At 32.7% G+C, this 22,993-nt stretch overlaps 1 protein-coding gene across 2 annotated transcripts in view; it reads right to left on the bottom strand.

The window, feature by feature from the left end:
* The window catches only part of LOC143046101 (calcium-dependent protein kinase C-like), a 107,654-nt gene extending 100,775 nt beyond the window's left edge, over positions 1 to 6,879 (bottom strand). The window contains exons 1-2 of one of the 2 annotated variants that reach the window (XM_076219090.1): positions 6,665 to 6,879; positions 6,469 to 6,500 (exon numbers count right to left, since the gene is read on the bottom strand). In XM_076219090.1, the coding sequence (XP_076075205.1) occupies positions 6,469 to 6,500; positions 6,665 to 6,813 (181 nt within the window). In that variant the 5' untranslated portion in view covers positions 6,814 to 6,879. The remainder of the gene's footprint in view (positions 1 to 6,468; positions 6,501 to 6,664) is intronic. The other variant, XM_076219091.1, reaches the window with a different exon arrangement.
* Between the last annotated feature and the right edge of the window lie 16,114 nt (positions 6,880 to 22,993).

A 22,993-nucleotide genomic window follows, 5' to 3' on the forward strand; every position in this document is an offset into this window, starting at 1 on the left:
TTTTTGAGACACGGCGGGACATGCGAAACCCCCCAACCTGTTTTTATTTTACAAAAACCTAAATATCACTAAAATAAAATTTTGAATCAAAACCAAAAAGTATACAGATTTTAAGATTAATATAACAAAGAAGTGTGTAAAGTTTTAAGCAATAATCATAAATTGTTTTTGAGATACGGCACAACATGTAAAAAAACCCTCCCTCTTTTTTACAAAATACTCAATAACTCAAAAATGAAATTTTTAATCATCACCAAAAAGTATACAGATCTTTAGATTAATATAACAAAGACATGTGTAAAGTTTTAAGCAACAATCATAAATCGTTTTTGAGATATGTTGTGACATGTAAAAAAAAAACCCTCCCCCTTTTTTACAAAATACTCAATAACTCAAAAATAAAACTTTGAATCATCACCAAAAAGTATACAGATATTAAGATTAATATAACTTAGATTTGTTTAAAGTTTTAAGCCATAATCAAGAATCGTTTTAGATATATGGTGCGACATGTGAAAAAAAACACCCCCCTGTTTTAGTTACAAAGTGCTGTAACTCAAAAAGTATTAATCTTATTTTCACCAAAAAGTATACAGATTATTTGACCATCATAAGAAACAACTATATTAAGTTTCATGAAATTTGGATAAGTCGTTCTCAAGATACGGTGCAACATTTTTACGCCGGACAGACAGACAGACGGATGGACGGACAGTACGACAGATGGATGGACACCGGACATTTGTATACCATAATACGTCCCGTCAAAATTTTGACGGGTGTATAAAAATTACAGGTGCACTTTAAAAATCATATAAGTGTCATTAAGAAAAACTGAACAAAATTGGTAACAAGAGATTCCTACTCTAATTACTGCCAGTTTTCACATAGATAATAACAATTTCTTACACCTTACTGACTAAAAGAAAGTTTTAAAGACTACCAGATCAACTAAATAAAACAGTTAAAATCTGAAATTTCATAATACAAGTTTTACATTGTGCAATGTCATGATCAGGTAAAATATATCATGTCTATGTAATCGGACCACATCCTTTTCTCCTGTCCTTCCTGTCTTCTTCCTCTAATGAGACTACTTAAAAAAAATGTTTTCTCTAGTGTTACATTTTACTATTAAAAAAATATCAATTTATAGCAGAAAAAAAGTATTTAATATTTAATATCGTTCAATGTGATATGTGTGAGTTGGTGACCAGCTGCTAGAGTCAGCAGCTTCTAGCATATATAAAACATCCGGTATCTATCATCTCAATTCATGCCTCTTCCTATCCATCGATTAAAAACGTATTGCAGCGACTAAATTGATCTTTTCTGGAGTGAAGAAATAAAATATATATATAATTTGATTGGAGATCATTGATGCTACTGATTAGTTTTCTAGCTTAGAGGCAAATCTAAAGATAACATCTTTTACTTTCCTTCCAACAGTTTTAACTCAGCTTAACGGAGATGTGATTTATTACCGCAGCGATTGTCACCTTATTCAGAAGCTCTTATTTAATTACCGAATATATATTTAAAATTAGTGTTTCCTCCTAGTTTCTTGTAGACGCATTATTCTACCTCTTGACTAATTATATTATACAAACAGTTACTATTTATGGTTATGCCTTTTAGTGAAGCCAAAAATAAGAAATAATTATTCAGCAAGTTATAAAAGAGAAGTGTCGATAACCATTAAGATTACTACTGTTACAAGATGAGTATTAAACTTTCGTAATTTAACAATTAAAAGCTCATCTGCAAAAGAAAAAAGGAATGATAAATTTTGCTACATAGTTTGTTTTACACAACAGGATTTTTAACATGAGTCAAATATCTTTTGGTACATTTCATATGTTCCGCAAATTTGTAAAAAAAAACATTTTAATTCTAACGAGTATTAATTAACTGTTCAGAATATTACAGTGATTGAATATTGCACATTATCATCCTGACATTACTTATATATAACATCAACAAAAGAATACAAGGAAAACTATGTCCAATTCAGGGGAGACAATTAAACTTCATTAAACTGCAATTATTTTTTCTTTAAGTATTCTGTAAAGAAATTTCAATAGAAACCAGGACTATTTTATTTTATATTAAAAGCAATATAACATGAAAGCAGTAAACCATGTTACGGATACAACGTTCTCAAAAACTCATTTTATCAATGGGAATTGGTATGAAATGCAGGAGGCTGGTGCTTCCAATTTTTCGTCTTTGTTTTATTTTGTGTACAAAGGTTATGAACCTCATTAATTACCTGATTAATATGTTGTCACAAATGACACTAAATACTGCATGCCGAACCGGATTAGTTGTTCATTATGATTTAAAAGAGTTTGTAAGTACTGTATTAATATTTAACAGAAATCATTATATCCGAATTTCATATATCATAAGGTATGTTCACACTATAAGGTTTCCATCTGATTTTCAGTTTTGTTTTTACCTGTAATTCATTTTAACAAAATTGGTTTTGTTCATCTGATGAGAAATCATATGGTATGAACAGAATTTACCTGGGCGACAGTTTCAAATCAGATGGAAAATCATAGAGTGTAAACACAGCTTTACACACATCATCTTACTAATGCTAGGATATATGGCCACCAATGGTCAGTGCTTTCCTACAATTAGATTGAAGGATGAGGGCTGTTAAGGAGTAGTTGGGAATTTCAAATATAAAGGAGGGGGAGGGGGGTAAAATTAAATGCATATGACTAAATTTATGTCCATGAGCTGATAGACAACACACTGTGAGAAAATCAGAAGATACAAAATTTAATTATTTAGGGATAACACAGCTTTCGCTGAAAATCTGGGAAATTCAGGTCGTTCAATATGGACTGATGTAATAGATTCCAGGATTTGTTGTATAACAATAGATCATAATAAATAATGCCAACACATTTCTATGAACATTATATGTTTCCTAGGTAAATTTAGTAATCTGTTTTTACATCAATAAATCATCCTAAACATGATAAAATAAACATTATCCTTTTATTACATGTAAAAGTGCACAATTATGGGACTTCAAAATGATCAATAATTTATATAGAGGAAAATAATGTGAACAGCGGTTTAATTAAACTGGATGAATTAATCTTGACTCAACTAATGCCAATGCAATCATCTGTTTCATTAAAGTTGAATTTTAATACTATTACCAAACCACCATAGCACAAAACACAACAATGAAAAAGACAAAGTAAACACAATAAACAGAACAGAATACATATGAACATTCAAAATTCATATTAACAGGCTTTTAGATAGTCGGTGTCATTCACCTAAGTCTAAGGGCATCTTAAACGATGGGGCACTGTCCAACATTGTGGATTTAAAAGAATTCATAACAAAAATCTCTTATTTGTTGGTCTTGTATTGCTGATCTTTTTTCTATTGACAGTTTTTCTCCATCTTCTTTAGTTTTTGCCCAAAACACAATGGGTAAATATAAATAGTCATTTAGAACAATCACTCCTGTAAAGGACACATTTTTAAAACAAGATAACCCAATGATGATTGAGATCAAATTTGATTTAATTTTGCCCAGTTCTTTCAGAAAAGATAATTGTTAATGGATGGCAACAGGGAGGATGAACACCAAGTGATGAATAAAGCTCATATGCAGGTGAGCTTACAAGACCAGCCTCAACAAACTAGGGTAAACAGGAGAATATCTTATTTTTAAACTACTCAAGGAGAAATTTATGAACTCTCCCTTTAGTATTTTCCTTTCAATCTTATTAGTTCTAATACAATTATGCCATACCCAAATAGTTTTTCTTTTATTTTAATTCTCCCTTATATTCTAAAGAGTGTTGAGCACACATGATTTTCTGGTTTTTAATCAAAGTTGTAAAATGTGGAAAAAATAAAATTAAAATTACAACTTAAATACTCCAAAAGATTTCAAACAGGTATATAATAATAACGTTCTTAAAAGCTTACTAGTATATTTTAATGTTTACACCTTTAATATTGTAGTTTATTGTATTGTCATGAATGTATTGTATAAGTGAAAAGATTCAGTCCTAAGAAATTGTAAATTGGTACAATTAGAATAATTATCAGACTAGAAAACTACTACTACTTTGTATTTTAAAAATTTAAACTCCATTTATTAGTACATGTACTGTCTTCTGAAGTGGGTGAGGTATATCATTTCAATTTCATTCTTTTAAATCGAAGTTTGAAGACTGTATTCTTTGGGTTGTTCATGTCATAAACATGATAAAGGGAGAAGTACAATAAGGATCAGATGACAGATTAAAATTCATTAACATAGGCGGATCAAGGGGGCCCTGGGGGCCCCTCTTTCGTGGTAAATTTGGTTGATTATATAGGGAATCATTGAAGCATGACTGGAGCGCCCCCCCCCCTTAGGTCAGTCAGCGCCCCCCCCCCCCCCCTTAGGAAAAGTTCTGGATCCGCCACTGAATAAGAATACACACATACTGAATTCCATTTCCAAATTCCGACTATTATATCCAGCAGGTTTCTGAGGTCAAAGATTTCTTAAACAAGTCATCTAAAATACAGATATGCTGAAATCTTTCTAAATGGGGCAAATCTTTCCTCAAAGAAATCATGATCTTGAAATCAGAATGAACATAATTACCTAGTCAAGAAAAGTAAAACAATGTTCCTTTAAAAGGAACAGGTTTATATAACACAGCAACAAACAGCAACCACTGAATTAAAGGCTCCTAATATGGGACAGGAACATACAGAATGTGGCATGGTTAAACATGTTAGTGGGCACCCAACCTTCCCCCTAGTCCTGGGACAGTGTTGTTTCTATTCTCAAAAAGTGTCTGTGTCATAGACCTTTGTTTAAAGTACCAATGTCAGAGATTTTATGTTATTATAATATGCATATCAAACTGACATGCAACTGTGTGAGAATTCTGTAAAATACACAAGGATCATACAAAAATAACATTTCTGCCTATAAATGTTTTAGTGCTTATATCCTGTAATATTTCCTACATCATATCCAACATAAGGAAGTTATGTTCAATGAAGGTGTAGTCTTTTTCAGTCCTTATCAATATGTCACTGTGTGGTCGATAAAATAAAATAAAAATGATAATGAATATTATTGATATATGTGATTAATGAATAGACTTATGTTCAATGCTTGTGAAAGGACTATTAGTATTTCTGTAACACACACACACCCCTCCCCCCCCCCCCCCCCCTTTTACACAGCATCCATAAAAACAGTTTTTTTCTTTTGTTAAAGAAGACTCATATCATGAGGTTGGATAATCAGCAATGAGACATAAGACATAAATCTGTATTAGTGAGGCTCAAATGAGATTGTTTATGTAGATCACCTATCAGAATGTAAAGATATAGTCAATTTATGCCAGGGCCACAATTTCTTTTTTGTCAGCGATAATGGACTTGAGCAGTCCCATGCAATAAACATGACTGAAGAAATATACATTTAAAAAGAGGGGGGACAATTAAGCTTACAATCTGTAACCTCCCGAAGGTAGATTAGGTGTCTTCCATATCCTTATATTGAAAATAGCAGAACACAATAAATGTATTTTCATTCAAGCAACAATCACTTTAAAATTGTGACGTCAAATGTTTTGAATTGTGATGTCAAAGTTTATGGGAACCTGTGTGAATTTACGTAATGGCGGACATATTTGCATACAAGTGTAAATACGTCTATCTGTCTAAGATCTTTCATAAAATATGCTGATATTTTTTTATCAGGGGATATAACTCAGACAACCTAAATTTTATAAAAGGAATGTGTAGTAAACTCCTCATTTTAATTTGTAATGTTCAAAAAATCAATTCCAATTACTCTGTTTTTTTTTGTTTATATTTACCTGAAAGCACAAATTATATTAAGAGCCATTTTCTTATATTTTGTTTAGAAAAATTTAAATTAAAAATAAAAAAAAAAAACGGGAAATCAACTTCATTTTGTCAATTTAAATGCCCATCAACCTAAGATTTGGAACATAATATATTGGCATATATCATTCCCAGCTTAGCGTAAAAGAGTTGCTTCATATGGGCTGTTTTTTTTTTACTTATATGGTAAAGCTTAGTTTAAACAATACTTAATTAAAAAAAAATGGATTGGGCAACAGTGAACAATGTGTACATTGTTTATAGTTCCTATTATTTAAACAATGGGTTATCCTTAGAATATTGAGATTACAAAGATTAAGAGAAAACTACAAAATAAACAAAGTAAATGTTTTTGTTATTTAACTGTCAAAACCAACTTTGTACACATATATGGAATTGAGTAAGCTTGACATGGTCTAATATATTCATGTATGTATGCTGTATAAGCCTCCTTTCATTAGGAATGTCTTATTAATGTGTTGGTAATTAAGATGTGCTATTCTTGTCTCAAATATCGCATGAAAAATTATAACAAAATAACAATTCACTTCCTTGTGTTTTACTTACTTGTACACTGGAAGCCTTGTTTCCCAAAACCCCTGAAAAATAAATAAAACGTTTATTCATAAGCATTACTGTTCCGCGGATCCATCGGATTGTGCCGTCAAATTATGCCATTAGCGAAATAACAACATAAAAATTCCATGGCAATCGTATTTCCATTTACTACAACAAAACGATTAACTATCGGAAGTGAACTCACCATATAAAATCCGTGCAGTGACTACAGAATGTCGGCTGCTTAAAGAATCTAGCAACAAATTTGTGATTTTTAACCTCGTGCACATTTTTCTGTCGTAAAGCTCCTCTTCGGTGAACACCTTTTCCTCCGCTTTTATTTTCTTCAGCCATTTTGACAGTGTGTAATCTGCCAGGCTGCGCTGAACTCAAGGCCGATAATTGAGTGTAATGTTAACAGGGCATGTGTCACACTGATGCCATAAAAGGAATGAAGCTCTTGATTGACAATTAACGCTATTTTTGATCGATTTGATAGTATATATGTTATTACCTGATCAATGAACGGTCAATAAATTGTATTGATTGTGCATTTCATGCATAATTCTTATGTATGAATAGAAATATTAAATACTATTTTTATGTGTATTGGATATTTTTTCGGTATGAAACTGCCCTGTTGTCAACTTAATGTATTAAAGTATATTTTATCCTTTCTGTCCACTTCTGTGGGGTGTAATCATAATACGGCCAAATATTAATACATGCATGTTCCCGTGTAACTCGTTTTCAATCGGTTACAAGATGCAAAGTAACCCATGTAACAATTGTTCATCTTTGAAATAACAATGTCATCAGTTCAATTTCATTGTCTTACAACAATGTTAGAATACTTGGTGACATTGTTTCCACTAATAAGAATAATACATTGTTCCTGAGACTAGTTATAGTAGTCTCAGGAACAATGTATTATTATAAGACAAAAGTCTAAGACGACATCAGTCAACTCATTAAACGAGAGAGGAATTAGGGAAAATCATGGCCTTAAAACTATTAAAAAAACAAGACATTGTATACATAAACAAGACATTGTATATATAAACAAGACATTGTATACATAAACAAGACATTGTATACATATGATATAATAATTTTTATCCTTCTCACTATGAAAATCCTTGATTAAAGGTAACATGTATGTAAATGGGCATTTTGCTGCAATTGCGCGAATTATTGTGAAATTTTGCAAGGCAACTAGACTAAGAGCACGTGGAACTTCAAATGAATATAGGATTAACTTTTATAATTTCGGAGATAAGTCCTGTCCCAAGTTGGAAACCTCTAGCCTATATTTGTCAGGTAATTTTTTTATTTTTTATATTTTGGTTTATTTACAAATATGTTTCGGAGTTTAGTGTGACGTCCATTTTCGCTGAACTATAGTATACATTTTTTAAGGGACCAACTGAAGCTCGACTCTGGGTTCGGGATTTTCTCGTGTATTGTTGAAGATCCATATGTATAAGGCCTTCGCCTATTTTCTGCTCTTTGTCCAGGTTTTGTCTCTTTGACACATTCCCTGCTTCCATTCTCAATTTTACAAATGTAAACGAGATACATACATGTATAAATAGCGCAAAAATATGGAATAATTTACTAGGTTTATTAATCGAACTTACCCCACTAATTTATTAACATTAACTTACCCCACGAATTTCATCAACATTGATATGTTGTTGTCACTTAAATTTTCGTTTTATTGATATAAAAATTATAGGGAGTTATCAAATTTATTTCTGTTGTATAAATCGTCCTATAGTGTCTGCATTTAACATAAGTCGAAAGTTTAAACTTCACCCTATATGCTAACATTGCCTATGTAAATTTTAAAATTGATTGTATGCACATTGAACGACAAATTTATGTGACGTATAAAATTTTCTGAAGTCAGACACTCAAATCAATGAATGTGTTTGTAGATACCAAAATTCTCCATCAATGTTATAGATAGAGTAGAATAGTATACTATACATATATAAACTTTATACCAACCATATTTATCCATTCCATATACAATAACATTCATATATAGAAATATTAGCAGCTTTTATATAACACCAGTCTATATTGTATAACCTGCAAATATAGAGATATATATCTACATACTCATTAAACCCTGATATCGGAAGATATAAAAGTTAACTGGAAAATTCTAATCAAAGCTAGCTTTCAGTGGGGACGCCCCGCTGATTGCACATTAGCCTACATAGAACTTCCTTGCTAAAAGAAAACAACAATATCTAAAGTTAAAAAATGAGTATCCAGACTAGAACATCAGCAAGAACCAAGAGCAAACCTCAGCCCTATACACCAGCTAAATATGAAAACTTTAGTATCAATAAAACCAGGGCCTTGGACAAAAAACTAGAAGCATGTAATAGAGCAATGGACATAAAAATTGAGCAGAAACATCAAAACTACATCCTAGAGCTATCAGCAGCTGCTTATGAAGTTTTAAAAGGGGAAATAGACATATACTTTGAACAACACTCTACTTACAAGCTCTTGCCCAAACACCAGCATGATAATCAAGGGCTATGCATCAGAACTTCACATTCGGTCAGAAATAGAAGTAATAACAGACAACTCTATCGTATCAATTTATTCCATACTACATCAAAGGTAGAGGTTAATGGCCAAGGTATGGAACTCTTCCTGACACACATTGAAGATATAAAAGAAAGAATGAAATCAAGAGGAAACTATAAGATTTACAACAAACAGATAGAGGAACAGATAAACATAATCAAGAGAAATGAAGCCGATATAGAAATAAGTGGAAAACAGAATGAATCACTTGCAACAAATAATCAACCTAAAACCAACCACATAAATAGAACACTTGTATTCAAAGGGGCAGAATGTATACAAAATACAGACAAAGAATTATTAAGTAACTGGAATAGAGCCATTGAATGGTCAGAAGATGAACCAACACCCAGTCAGGACACATGTGCAGTCAACATGTCTACTATACATAACTACTGCGCCATATGCAATCAGACAGCACAACCAGAAACATCCATAGATTGTATTGCATGCAGTCAACTGTTTCATTATACATGTGAAAACATTGATCCTGTAAGGATAAGCCAAACTGAAGAAGAACAATATTCATGTAGGAGTTGCTCTATTATGGACATGGACGTGGTAAATATATCAATGAGAAGCAATAACTCAATTATAGATACAGAAGAAACAATACCAAAAGTACTTCTAGAAGAACAAGACTCGACAGAGGATTATAGCGAAATAGGTCATATAGTTAAAAATATGCCAGACAATTCATCTAAAGACAGTCCAACTAGAACACAGATCACGGAAGAAGAAACAGGAAATTCTAACACAGAAGTACTAGACATGCTAGAAATGAACAAAACGGCTTCATACAAACAGCATAACCAAATGGTACAGAACAGCAGGAATGTACAAATAGAAAATGTAGATGAGCCAAAAAACAGCAAGGCAAAACCGAAAAGGCACTATAAGTGCAAAAATATAAATGAAACTACTCAACAGCTTGAAGATCAATTAGCACAATGCAGAGCAAGACTAGTCATAATGGAAGATACCAATAGAGACTATAGAAATACAATCAATCTACTTAGGATGCAATCAGAAGAAAGCACTATTGACAAAAGTAAATTAAAAACCTACCAGCCAAATTGTGGCTGTAGCAACAATTCGCAGGAACAGACTATAAACAAAGTCGATATGATGCTGAACAACTTCCGACTAGAAATGGAAAATAGAGACCTAAGAATAAAACATCAAATGGAGATGAATGAATTAAGACACAAACTGCAAATAATGGAATTACAGAAAGAAGTAAGAATGTGGCAAAGACCAGGAAGTCATGAATATTATCCTTATAATCAGAATATGGACAATACTAGGAACTCAAACCAACACCAAATGAGTGATCAGCATACTGGTGTACAGCTTATAAACCAGCAATCCAGGATTCCTAACCAAGCCATTCCACCATTCATGACACCTATGGCACCTCCACACTATAGCCAAATACCAACAGAGCAGAGCAGAATAAATCCTGGCCATATTCAAGCGCCAATGTACCACAATAGCAGAATACAGGCTATACCTGTAAATAGTCAAAGTAGCCACCATTACCCTGGCTATAGAAGTATACATGTACCAACTGGCAGTATCAACACTAACATGATACAAAATGCACATTTATACAGACAACAATATAGGATGACTGCACAACCTATACCACAAAATATAAACCATCACCAAGGATATAGTCAACAACAGACAAGCAGAAAGGAACAAAGTCAAAGAAACATCAATAAAAGATTTTATGACCAAAGAACAAGCATGCCAGTAATAGCTAAACAAAGTCATGCAGAAGAAATTGAAAGACAAAAACAATTGCAACAGCTGACAAATCAGGCTGATAATATTAACCAAATAGACAAAGAACCAACAGAAGAAGCTAGACTGACCATCAATCTGACAAATTCAGCTGCCGCAAAAAATGATGAAGTCAAAGCACATACAGAAGTAAGCCATCAAGTAGATGTCACGCCCAGAACTGGACTTTTAACAACGGCTTCTAGTGGGGACGCCCCGCTGGAAGCGGTTTGCCATCAGAAGTTCCCCTCTCAAAGGGGGGCCAATGTTGGTGGTCCTAAGCATCTAAAGGGACTAGTTCAGGCTGACAATCTAGAAGCAAAAGAAGATGGGAATAGAAAGAAACCAAATCATTTTTTAGGCAGCGGCCGATCAAACAAGATAAAAGGGAGGATATCATTATAGGTACACTCAATGTACAAAATGTGAAATCAAACGCCCTCTATATCAAAAACTTGTTAAGGGATGTACATGTGTTATGCATTCAAGAACACTGGCTTTTTAATGCGGAAAAGAAAATCATAGCTGAAATTACTGAAAATAGCGGATACATAGCTAAAAGTGTTGATGATAATGACGACCCTGATTTCAACGTATCAATGAAAAGGGGATATGGTGGAGTAGCCATAATCTGGAAAAAAGAAATTAATGAAAATATAAAGGAACTGATAGACGGTGGAAATAGAATACAAGCCATACATATTCAACAAGGAGACAAACCAATATGTCTTATAAATGTATATATGCCATCAGATAGCAAAAATGCAGACATCGAATACAAAGACACATTGGCTCAAATTGATGAAATGATAGAGAAATATAAAGACACACACGAAATTATAGTATGTGGAGACATGAACGGGTCACTTGATAGAAGCTCGACACCTCATGATAAAATCCTAAAGACATTCTGCAAGGAAAAATGTATAGGAAATACTGAGAAATGCCCAGTAAAAGAGACATTTTATCACCAGAATGGCATGTCGAAAGGACAAATTGATTACTTCCTCTTCAAAAGTAACTCTGAAATCATTAACAAAATCAGACAAATTGATGTCCTTGATACTGACCCAGAGAATACCTCGGACCATGTACCTGTTATCTTGACACTGAATAGTCAACTGAAAAAAGTCAGGGAAAAAGCAACAACTATCATAGCAAAACCTAAATGGACTGACTGCGACCATCAAATTTATAAGGAAGTCATCAATAAAGATCTACCAAAACTCATGCAAAAATCAAAAGGAATCATTGAGCAAGATATAAGAAATCTAGAAAAATTGCTACATAAAGCCGGAGAAGCAGCAATCCCAAAGTATAGAAGAAAAATCAAAATCAAATCAAAGGGAAAGGCGATATGGAATGAACAAATAGATAAGGCATCAAAACAATCAAAAAATGCATATAAAGTATGGAGGCAACACGGAGCACCCCAAGAAAGAAGTAATGAGCTCAAAATCAAAATGACAGCTGCAAAGAGAATATTTCGAATAGCACAAAGACAAGCCTATGCCTCGCAGAGAGAATCAACAGCGGGAAAAATTATGAAAGCTTCAAATGCAGATACAAAACTTTTTTACAAGCTTATCAACATGCAAAGAAAAACACCACTTACTAATACCAAGATACTGAAACTAAATGAAAAGACTGCAGAAGATGGACCAAGCATAATGAACATCTGGCAAGAACATTTCCAACAACTAGCTACACCAACAATAGAGGAAAATTTTGACACTGAAAAACTAGAGCTAGTAGAAATACAAAACAATATAATAGAATCCATAGAAAGGGAAAAAGGTCAAGGCATAGATCTTGTTAATGTAAAGGAAGTAAATAAAGCTATTGAAAAACTTAAAGCAGGAAAAGCACCCGATGAAGATGGAATTTCGGCAGAACACTACAAACATGGGATGGAAGAGTTAACTCCCTTTATAGTACATCTGCTAAATTTAATCTTAACATATTTGGATGTACCAATCTTCCTAAAGACAGGGATTCTAACACCAATCTTAAAGAAAGAAAAAGACAAAACATTACCATCTAGCTACAGAGGAATAACTTTAACTAAAACCTTTGCAAAAATATTACAAAGTATATTGAAGGATAGAGTTGACTCTGTATTTAACAACATACAAAACTCCCTGCAAAGAGGCTTTACAGAAGGAGTATCATCACTATGTGCAGCATTCCTCACATCAGAAGCAATCGAAGAAAGTAAGAAATTAAAGATACTGCTGATCTTAATAACTCTTGATGCAGAAAAGGCATTTGACAAGCTAAACCATGAAATACTATTCAACAAACTGTACCATTATGGAATAAAAGGAAAACTCTGGATATTACTGAGAAACTTGTATAAAGGAATGAGCATTAAGGTTAAATGGGAAGGGCAATGTACAGAAGATGTAATGGTGCTACAAGGAATTCAACAAGGTGCAAAACTATCTACAACGCTATATAAATGCTACAACAACGTCATACTGGATAGCATATTAAAAAGTGGACTTGGAGCATGTATTGGTGATATACAAGTCCCTGCGCCAACATGTGCCGATGACATTGCTGTTCTGGCAAATAGTACTGCAGATGCACAAGGAATATTAGACATAGTGCAACACCATACAAGCAGAGATCTAGTCAAAATCAATCCAACTAAATCTGAAGCTGTTCTGTACAATGCAAAAAGCTCAAACATATCAACATTGCAATTTGAAGACAATGACATCAATATAACCAATGAAACCAAACATCTAGGTATCAAAAGAAACGAGCAAAACCGTGCAAATATCTCAGAAAGAATAAGAACCGGTAGGGCAACAATATACAGCCTTCTTGGAGCTGGGTTACATGTCAGAAGGGGATTCTCACCCATGGTCGCATACAAGCTATGGAGAACATATGCAGTACCAAGAAGCATATACGGACTTGAGGTGATGAACCTACTTGCAAAAGAAAAGGATATGCTAGAACTGGCAGAGAGAAAAATCCTCCGACAAATTCAAGGGCTTCCAAATAATACAGCAAATATGGCTGTCTATACCCTGGTAGGAGCAGAACCTATTGCCATCACATTAGACAAAAATGTACTTACCTTCTTCATCAATATTGTTCGAAATTCAGGAACCATAGAATGTGAAATTCTGCGCCGACAAATAGCATTTTCAGACCAAAGAGGAAAAGACTTTATCAACAGAGTAGAAAAAACTCTGTCAAAATACAATTTGAAATCTAGCAGCTACTACATAGAAAATCCACTGAATAAAATCGAATGGAAAAGACTAGTAGGAATAAAGATCAAGGAATACTGGAAAAATGAATGTCATAATGAAAAAATGGAAAAAACATCACTTAAATACATAGAGATACAGAACAATCCATTAAATGAAGCTCACAATATATGGAAAAGTGTAAAAAACAATAGTAAAGATGTAAAGGCAGGAGAAATAAAAGCAAGAATAAGTACTCAAACGTACATATTCCAAGCCAAAAGAGCTAAGTTCGATCCGAAAGTTAACCCGATGTGTACAATCTGTGAACAGGGAAATGAAGATCTAGAACATTTTATTCTACACTGCAAAGAATTAGAGCAAATAAGATCTAAATACTGCTCAAAAATTGAATTGACAATGGATGAAATTGATACCTCAACATACAAGAAGATCATACAACAAGGGAATTTACTGCAGCTCATAATGGACTGTACTAGCAAAGACATAAACTGTTACTCAACTGTGTATGAAAGCATTGAAACTCTGGCTAGAAATATGTGTTATGAGATGCACTTGCTGCGCACAAAAAGGATAAAAAACTTGATCACAAGTACAGTATAAGCAAACTTTTTAAAATAAAACAGTTCATTACTAATAGTATATCATCTTACTATTTTATGACTTATAAGTACATGTATTTAAAAATAAATCTTCTCTTTTTAAAATTGTAAGATATCAGTTATAATTTAAAGAATAATGACAAGATCCCATATAGTAAATTAAACTGTGAAGAAAATTTATGTATATAGATAGCTTAAATTTTTCCAAACCCTAACCATTTTACATCAGTCTTATGAAATATAATTTTCATTATAGTTCCTGATGTAATTATAGCACTCTTAACTAATAATTATAAGTAATTTTAACTTGAGACCATTTTAATTCTTATTTGTAAATATATGCAGTTGTCTCTTAAAATTTTCTTACAACCCAGCACATATGAATTATTATATATCTTTTAAAACTTTTTGATGACAATCCTATGAATTAATTATGATATTTATCATTTAGTGATTATTATAACCAAATTCAGTCATCTGTATATAATTAATTGTTTCCTTATGTTTTAAGGTGTACATAGTTGCTAAAACTATACCCATTGGGTAGTGCTCCACAATTAATGGAGGAATATACAAGAAACTGATAGATGTTTTTGTTTTCTGTTAAGGCCACACCAATTTGATTCCTTGTTCGACGGACCCGCCCGCACATATTTTTTTCAAAACAGAATTTTTTTATTTTTTTTTATATTCCCGCTTCCCGCATCCGGAAATGTAATCATGTCCATTTCCCGCACCGTTTTTTTGGTAAATATTATAAAAAGATATCAACATTTGTTTTTAAAAATCACAGTCTAACCTGTATATAACTATTTTAAACATAAAAGCACCCCACCACACTGTGTAAATATCTGTTAGAATATTTGTTTCAGCATGAAACCTATTTATCCAAATTTGGGAGTGCTCCGAATTAAATTTACAAGGATTTGTATGGTAAAGAACAAAAAATTGGTTTCTTTCCCCCTTACTTATATTCCCTATCAAGAAATGTTGATAGAACAAAGTACAAAGAACTTCTGAAGGATTTGCCTCAACTGCAATTATATTGTATGCTGTCGAAACAAAACTATCCATAGCCTCTGCATGTTTATGCACCTGTCCTGATTGATTGAGGGGCCTGTCGTTCAGCAGTTATCGTTTGTTGATGTTGTTCATTGGTATTTTCCCGTTTGGATATACATGATATAATAAATTAGATCGTTGGTTTTCCTGTTCGAATTGTGTACGCTAATAATTTGGGGGTCCTTTATGGCTTACTGTTTGGTCTGTATCAAAGCCCTGAGTAAAAGGCCGTACTTTGACCTGTGTTTGTTATTATCAGGTTGAGAAAAACCCTCCCTCAGACAAGGGGTCATTTTACTGATGTAGAAAAGAAAATAGAAATACCAAGGATTTGTATAGTTCTTCTATACAAAACCTTTGAAAACTTAGAATTTTGTACTCAAAAAGAGAGAAATTACATCATATTTTAAACAACTTTTTCTAAAAGAGGGGTCCACTTACATGACTTATTTTGAATAATATTAAACTGTTAAAATAAATGTGTTAATTTAACATGGTTAAAGTCCAGGAATATTACAAAACTCTTGGACATGTTTTGACCATTTAATACCAGATAGAAATATATAGTTCTTTGAGAAAATATGAGCCCTTTTGTACAAACAAATATATTATAACTTATATTGATCCCTCATAAAACATGTAAAAAGGATATTTATAACATTAAGGGGTTGCCCCCAAACTGATTATTACTTGGATGGAGAATTGTCTCATTGTCAGTCACACATACATAACCCAGATTTAGTTATTTCTTGGTAAACAGGGAAATAATACTTCAGAAATTAAAGAAATGTCAAAGTACAAGTGATAAATCAAGTTTTAATATTGTCAAAACCTACTATTTTATGTTTACAAAAAAAAATTATAATCGCTCGCCTTTACTTTTCTAGCTTCGCCTCAAAAATTTGCAAATTAAATATTTTTTTATTAAAATTTTCAAATCGCTCGCTCGCCCCAAATTTTGGAGTCCAAAAATCCGTAGAACAAGAAATTAAATTGGTGTGGCCTAAATTGTTATACGATGATGACTGATAGTGGAATTAACTATTTGTGGATTCTTATAAATTCTATATATAAATTTTGGACTATTTTCAATCTCGGTCTATTTCTGATATTTATTCTTACATATTTTTGATTTTTAACCCTACATGCTAACATTGCCTATGTAAATTTTAAAATTGTTTGCATGCACATTGAACGACAAATTTATGTGACGTATAAAAATTTTCTGACGTCAGACACACAAATCAATGAATGTGTTTGTAGATATATGTTTTTGTGGTCTGTTAAATTGTTATACGATGATGACTGATGTACCCATATTTTGACTATTTTATTTATTGCGTCTGTTTAGTTTACGCATCAATGTAAATATAACGGAATTTGATGAGACTGTCATCAAAGTGAGAGGGTTAGCGCTATAAAACCAGGTTTAATCCACCATTTTCTACATTTGAAAATGCCTTTACCAAGTCAGGAATATGACAGTTCTTGTCCATTCGTTTTTGATGCGTTTTGTTATTTGATTTTGCCATGTGATTATGGACTTTGCGAATTGATTTTCCTCTAAGATCAGTATTTTTGTGATCTTACTTTTCACGATTTGGAGATTTTTCCATGCTGTACAGAAAATTTATCTTTTCATATTCAACAAACTAATTTGGTTTGATCATAATTATTGAAATTTTAATAACAATAACATATAATTTTAAACTTTGAAGAAAATTCGTATGGCAGGATATCGAGAGAAATATCAACAAACAGCCTACATTGCTACACATTTTACGAAATTTACGTGTATTATATAATGTTTACTTCTATTTATCAGACATTTAATTTGTTACATGTATATCTATGAAAGTGATAAAGTTACATATTTATAATTCATTGAGTTTACTCATTTACGTACCAGTTACCAAAGCGGTTTTAGGTCTAGACTTTCAAATGTATTTCCAGTTTTCGACAATCATTCTTTTAAATAGTCTCATTACCTTGCTTATCAGTAGGATGATGAAAAATGTTTATTTTCAAATTATTAAGCTCTTCCCAAGTTCTGACTAAGGGGTAGAAATATGGTCACCTGAGTTTCTAACTCCCGACAAAAAAACTCCCCGATTTGCTGTGAGATATGTTTTGAGACGCGGAGAGATGACACTTTATACGGTACGATACAAAGACAGCATATGTTGGCTTCTTTGCAATCGTTCAGAAGACTATGCGACCGTAGATAATTATTTATTTTAAGTCGATATAATAACATTTTGTGTTCTTATGTGGTGTAGTTGTACCATTGTTACAATGTTTGTTGGGGTGGTTTTTTTTATCGGTAGGGGGAGGGGAGGGGGTTAGCTCTCCCACACAAGTCTATACATTCCTGTCCCAAGACTGAAATCTTGAATTTTGTATTGGCTTTCATTGGTTGGTTTGTTGTCTGCTGGATCTGATTTGTTTGTATTGTCATAAATCAGCTCGGTAGGTTGCCGTTTATTTTTTTTTATCATTTTGTCATTGCGGTGCCTTGAACTCGCACTTTAAATAATCCCTACAAGCACTTGACATAAACCTTACACGAATTTGAAGACAAAAACCCTGCATACACTTGAGCAAAAGTCCTCTCGAACTTACTTGACAAAAAAAATTACACTCTATGTACATAATCCCTACATGTACTTGACAAAAAATGGGAAGAAACCTATTATGATTTAGAATCTGCAACTCATTGTCCAAGTTAACGTTAAATGTTTCGTCATTAGGTCCGTTTCTCGGATACTTTATGGCAGCCTTTTTAATTTGTAAGGTGTACGTCATGTCTGTTTGGAAGAAAGTAGTGTTGTCATCTGTTCTTAGCCATGCAACTTTTTTTTTTATTGCATCAAAGTTGAATATGTGCTTGTAAGGATAATATTAAGTGCGTTTAGGAATTGTGTCAAGAGCGTTTAGGGATTATGTTAAGTGCGTGTAAGGTTTTTGTTAAGCGCGTGTTGGGATTTTGTCAAGTACATGTAGGGATTATGTACATCGAGTGTAATTTTTTTGTCAAGTAAGTGCGAGAGGACTTTTGCTCAACTGTGTGCAGGGATTACGCCAAGTGTGTGAATGGATAAGGTTTTTTGTCAACTGTATATAGGGATTATGCAAAGTGCGAGAATAAATAAGGTTTTTTTGTCAACTGTATATAAGGATTATGCCAAGTGTGTGAATGAATAAGATTTTTTGTCAACTGTATATAGGGATTATGCCAAGTGCGTGAATGGATAAGTTTTTTTGTTAACTGTATATAGGGATTATGCCAAGTGCGTGAATGAATAAGTTTTTTTGTCAACTGTATATAGGGGTTATGCCAAGTTTGTGAATGGATAAGGATTTTTGTTAACTGTATATAACGATTATGCCAAGTGTGTGAATGAATAAGTTTTTTTGTCAACTGTATATAGGGATTATGCCAAGTGTGGCTGCCTTTTTATACATTCCGCATGCACATCTAAACGGACTTTCCACGTTGGCAAGGATTTTAATCGGCCGTTTTGTAGAAAGATCAAAAGTGACCATACTTCGCCGATACTTCAATCACCTTTCGGGTAAATAAATATATGGTTACCTATGTTTAACTATGAAAACCTAACGTTGAACAATGAATATCAAGTCAAGGACGGATGGACCCTGCCATACGGACATACCTTACAATCATGCCATACACCAGGAATAGTTGATTTTCTACTTATAGTTATATCAGAAAGGTGAAATATGTAACGTTGGCCACTGAATCATAAAAATGAGAACAAAATAAGACCAAGGTCAGGTGAACGGAAACAAATCATAACTGAAAACTCAATTGCAAATGTGTTTTAAGCAGATGCTGAACCATGAACCTGAGGTTAAGGACTATAGTCGAATGCTTGACAGAAACTTTAGCACATAAGGCATGCACGACGTCATCTAACACATGACATGTAAAGCTTCATACACTTTTTTGTTTAGCGCTAACGCCTCCTCGGCCGTATTTTCATTAGAGCTATGTCTCGCTTTGTTCGACTTTCGTTTTCGACAAAAGCGCGAGACAACAAAACAATTTTTTATTATATATTGGCGAGTTTTGGATGTGTCTATGGGCCACTCGATATCTCTCGGCCGGAAGTCAGAATAAAATTCTCGGAACGTCTCTAAAGTTTTCGGTCATTTATACAGGTCTTAACAGGTTGTTATCTACGTCTTTGATATGGTCCCTTGATGGCCCTTGACGACGCAATTATATTTGTTTTAAAACGACCACTGTGTACTGTGTGTATCTGGGTCAATTATAACGTGGTATTGTCTGTTGTCTCGATAACATGTAAACTAATTATGTTTGAAGATTTAACCACGGGATACTGTGTATTTCATCATACTAGACTTACGGGAGATAACATTCTGGTTAAAATATTAATATTAGATCGGAAAACAGAAAGATAATATTAGATCAGAAAACAGAAAGATAATATTAGATCGGAAAACAGAAAGATAATATTAGATCGGAAAACAGAAAGATAATATTCTTATCAAAAGTATTTAATTCAATCGGAATCAAACAAATATATACAAAATAAATACTGTATTTATGTTTCTGGAGAAACTAACAATGATTGAAATCAGAAAATTTTCATATTTTATATGACAAGATACTCTGCTTTGGTATTTTTAAATATTCATTAAGCCTAAAGGAAACATAAAAATTAAATCTAAATAAATTCTTGCAACTTACAAAAAAAAAATGTGTATAAACAATAATCATTATATTTCTACATTAATTATTTCATACCATTTTAGTTTTTATGTTTTATGAGTAATTATTATTTTTTTTTGTATTGTAATATATCCATAAAACGGAAAGTAAGATCAATTTATTAAATATTCAAATTTTAAACGGTCGTGAATAAAAATACTCGTGTGTTTTCAATTCATAAAGCATGATTTTAAATCCTTGCAGCTCACAATAACCGTACAAATAATTTACAATAATTACAACAAAATTTAATTACAACCCCAATGTTGATTATTTTATACTGTTAGTATGGATTTAGAAGTCTTTGCTTATATTTTGTATAGTAATATATTCACATAGTGGAATGTTAGAATTTAAAAATAGATTCATTCGATAAATAAAAAGTCCTGACGTTCGTGTTTATTGATATTATATATATTCAAAAGAATTTGAAAAAAGCACACTATATATATCAGTTTGCGTTCTCAAAAATTCCGGATAAAATGTCAATTAATCCGGAGTCAAAACATTTAATGTAGGCCGTTTGACATTCGATTTCAACTATTAGATTAAGATATGTGATGACGCAAATGATACAATACAATACAATATTTTATTAACGTCTCACCTTTTACAAAGCAATACATAACACATTGATTAAAACAAATTACACATATGTAAAAGCCATTCATATAGAATTATGAGAGACGATTATTTACACATTCCAAACAAATTTCATACCGCTTAAAACATTAAATATATATATATACTAAAAAAAAATTTTAAAAAAATAAATTAAAAATTAAAAAGAAAATAAAAAAATTAAGAATATTAAAAAATAAAAAAATAAAAAACAAGCAAATACAAAACTATCTACATGTATATAAAAATCTACGTCTCCTATCTAAAATGTCTCTGCAGGTTTTGGCACACAAACGTATATTGTTAACACCACCTAGAATCACAGATAGCTTATCTTGACTAGAAAAATTATCAAAACCATCAATATTTAAAGTATTAAAACAACTGTCCCTAATATCATCATACAGTGGGCAAAATAAAAGTACATGTTCTTCGTTTTCAATGGAATCAGGACAGCAAAAGCAAGTTCGTTCTAGCAATCTTAGGTTCTCGTATCTCCCGGTCTCGACGCGGATTGGCGCTACTCCACACCTAAACTTAGCGTAAGCACTTCTGTACGATGTTGGCATGTTCACTTTAAGGTATGACTCAGTCTCAAAAGTGTTTTTGAACTGTCTGTAGATTCGTAGCTTGTTTTGTCCGTTTCCTCTAACAGCGGCAATTCTGTTTAAATCTTCCTGCCATTTGGAAATATGTTCATTTAAAACAGAATGACAAATAGTGTCTTTTATTTCGCAAAATTGTACGTTTTCATCATGTATATTATAACGCTCTAAAATTCCACACGTTTTAAATTTGTCTCTTATTTTAAAGTTCCAGTTTTTGGCGTTTGAAAAGGCTTGACTGTCAGCCCATACAAAGACCCTTTTATTCAATCGACCACTATCAAAATTTCGAAGTCTATTCCACTGATTTAGCACAGATTTCCATTGTTTTACTATAACCGGAGTCCAACCAATATCCCCATGTACGGCTGTATTGGGCGTATATCGTCCTACACACATAAAGAAACGAGCTGCTCGATTTTGTACGGCAGCAATACATGGGAAATGTTTTGTACCCCAGATTGAAACACCATAGTTAATAACACTCCAAACCATTGTATCATATAGTTTTGTGTAACAGTTATACGGGAGTCCACCAAATGTTTTAAACTTTGCTATTACTAATCCAAGTGCTCTACTCGCAGATTTCGCAACATTACTGGCCATGCGGTTGTAATCTAAATGTTCCGTAAAAACTAATCCAAGATAGGTATATGTTTCTACTGTTGATATTGAAAGGTCGCCACATTTAAAACAAAGCTCAGTTCTTTCAATGGATAACGGCCTGAAATGTATAACTTTAGACTTTTCAGCGTTTACAATCATATGATTATTAGCACACCAAGAAGAAAGAATGTTTAGGAGTAATTGTAGGTCCTCAGGGGAACTAGCTAGAAGGACCATATCATCTGCGTATAACAGAATTCCAATTGTTTCTCCATCTATATTGATACCAACATCCAAAGTTTTGACTAAATTTACGAAATCGTTAATATAGAAGTTGAACATCAAGGGAGATAATAAACATCCTTGTTTTAATCCGCAATTTACTGAAAACCAGTCTGTAGAAAATCCATTTACACGCACACAGCTTCGAACATCACTGTATAAAGATCGTAGAGCGTTGAACATAGTTCCGTTTATACCAAGGTCTTTCAATTTAGTGAATAAAATTTGCCTGTTGATAGAATCATACGCTTTCTTAAAGTCTATAAACGCGGCGTACGTAGACATTCGTTTTAATTTTCTACACTCGATGATTGAAGTCAGTGTTGAAATATGGTCAATCGTGCTTCGGCCCTTACGAAAACCGTTCTGTTCGTC

Source organism: Mytilus galloprovincialis, chromosome 9 (genome assembly GCF_965363235.1).
Source record: "Mytilus galloprovincialis chromosome 9, xbMytGall1.hap1.1, whole genome shotgun sequence".
In the NCBI taxonomy this organism is placed as follows: domain Eukaryota; kingdom Metazoa; phylum Mollusca; class Bivalvia; order Mytilida; family Mytilidae; genus Mytilus; species Mytilus galloprovincialis.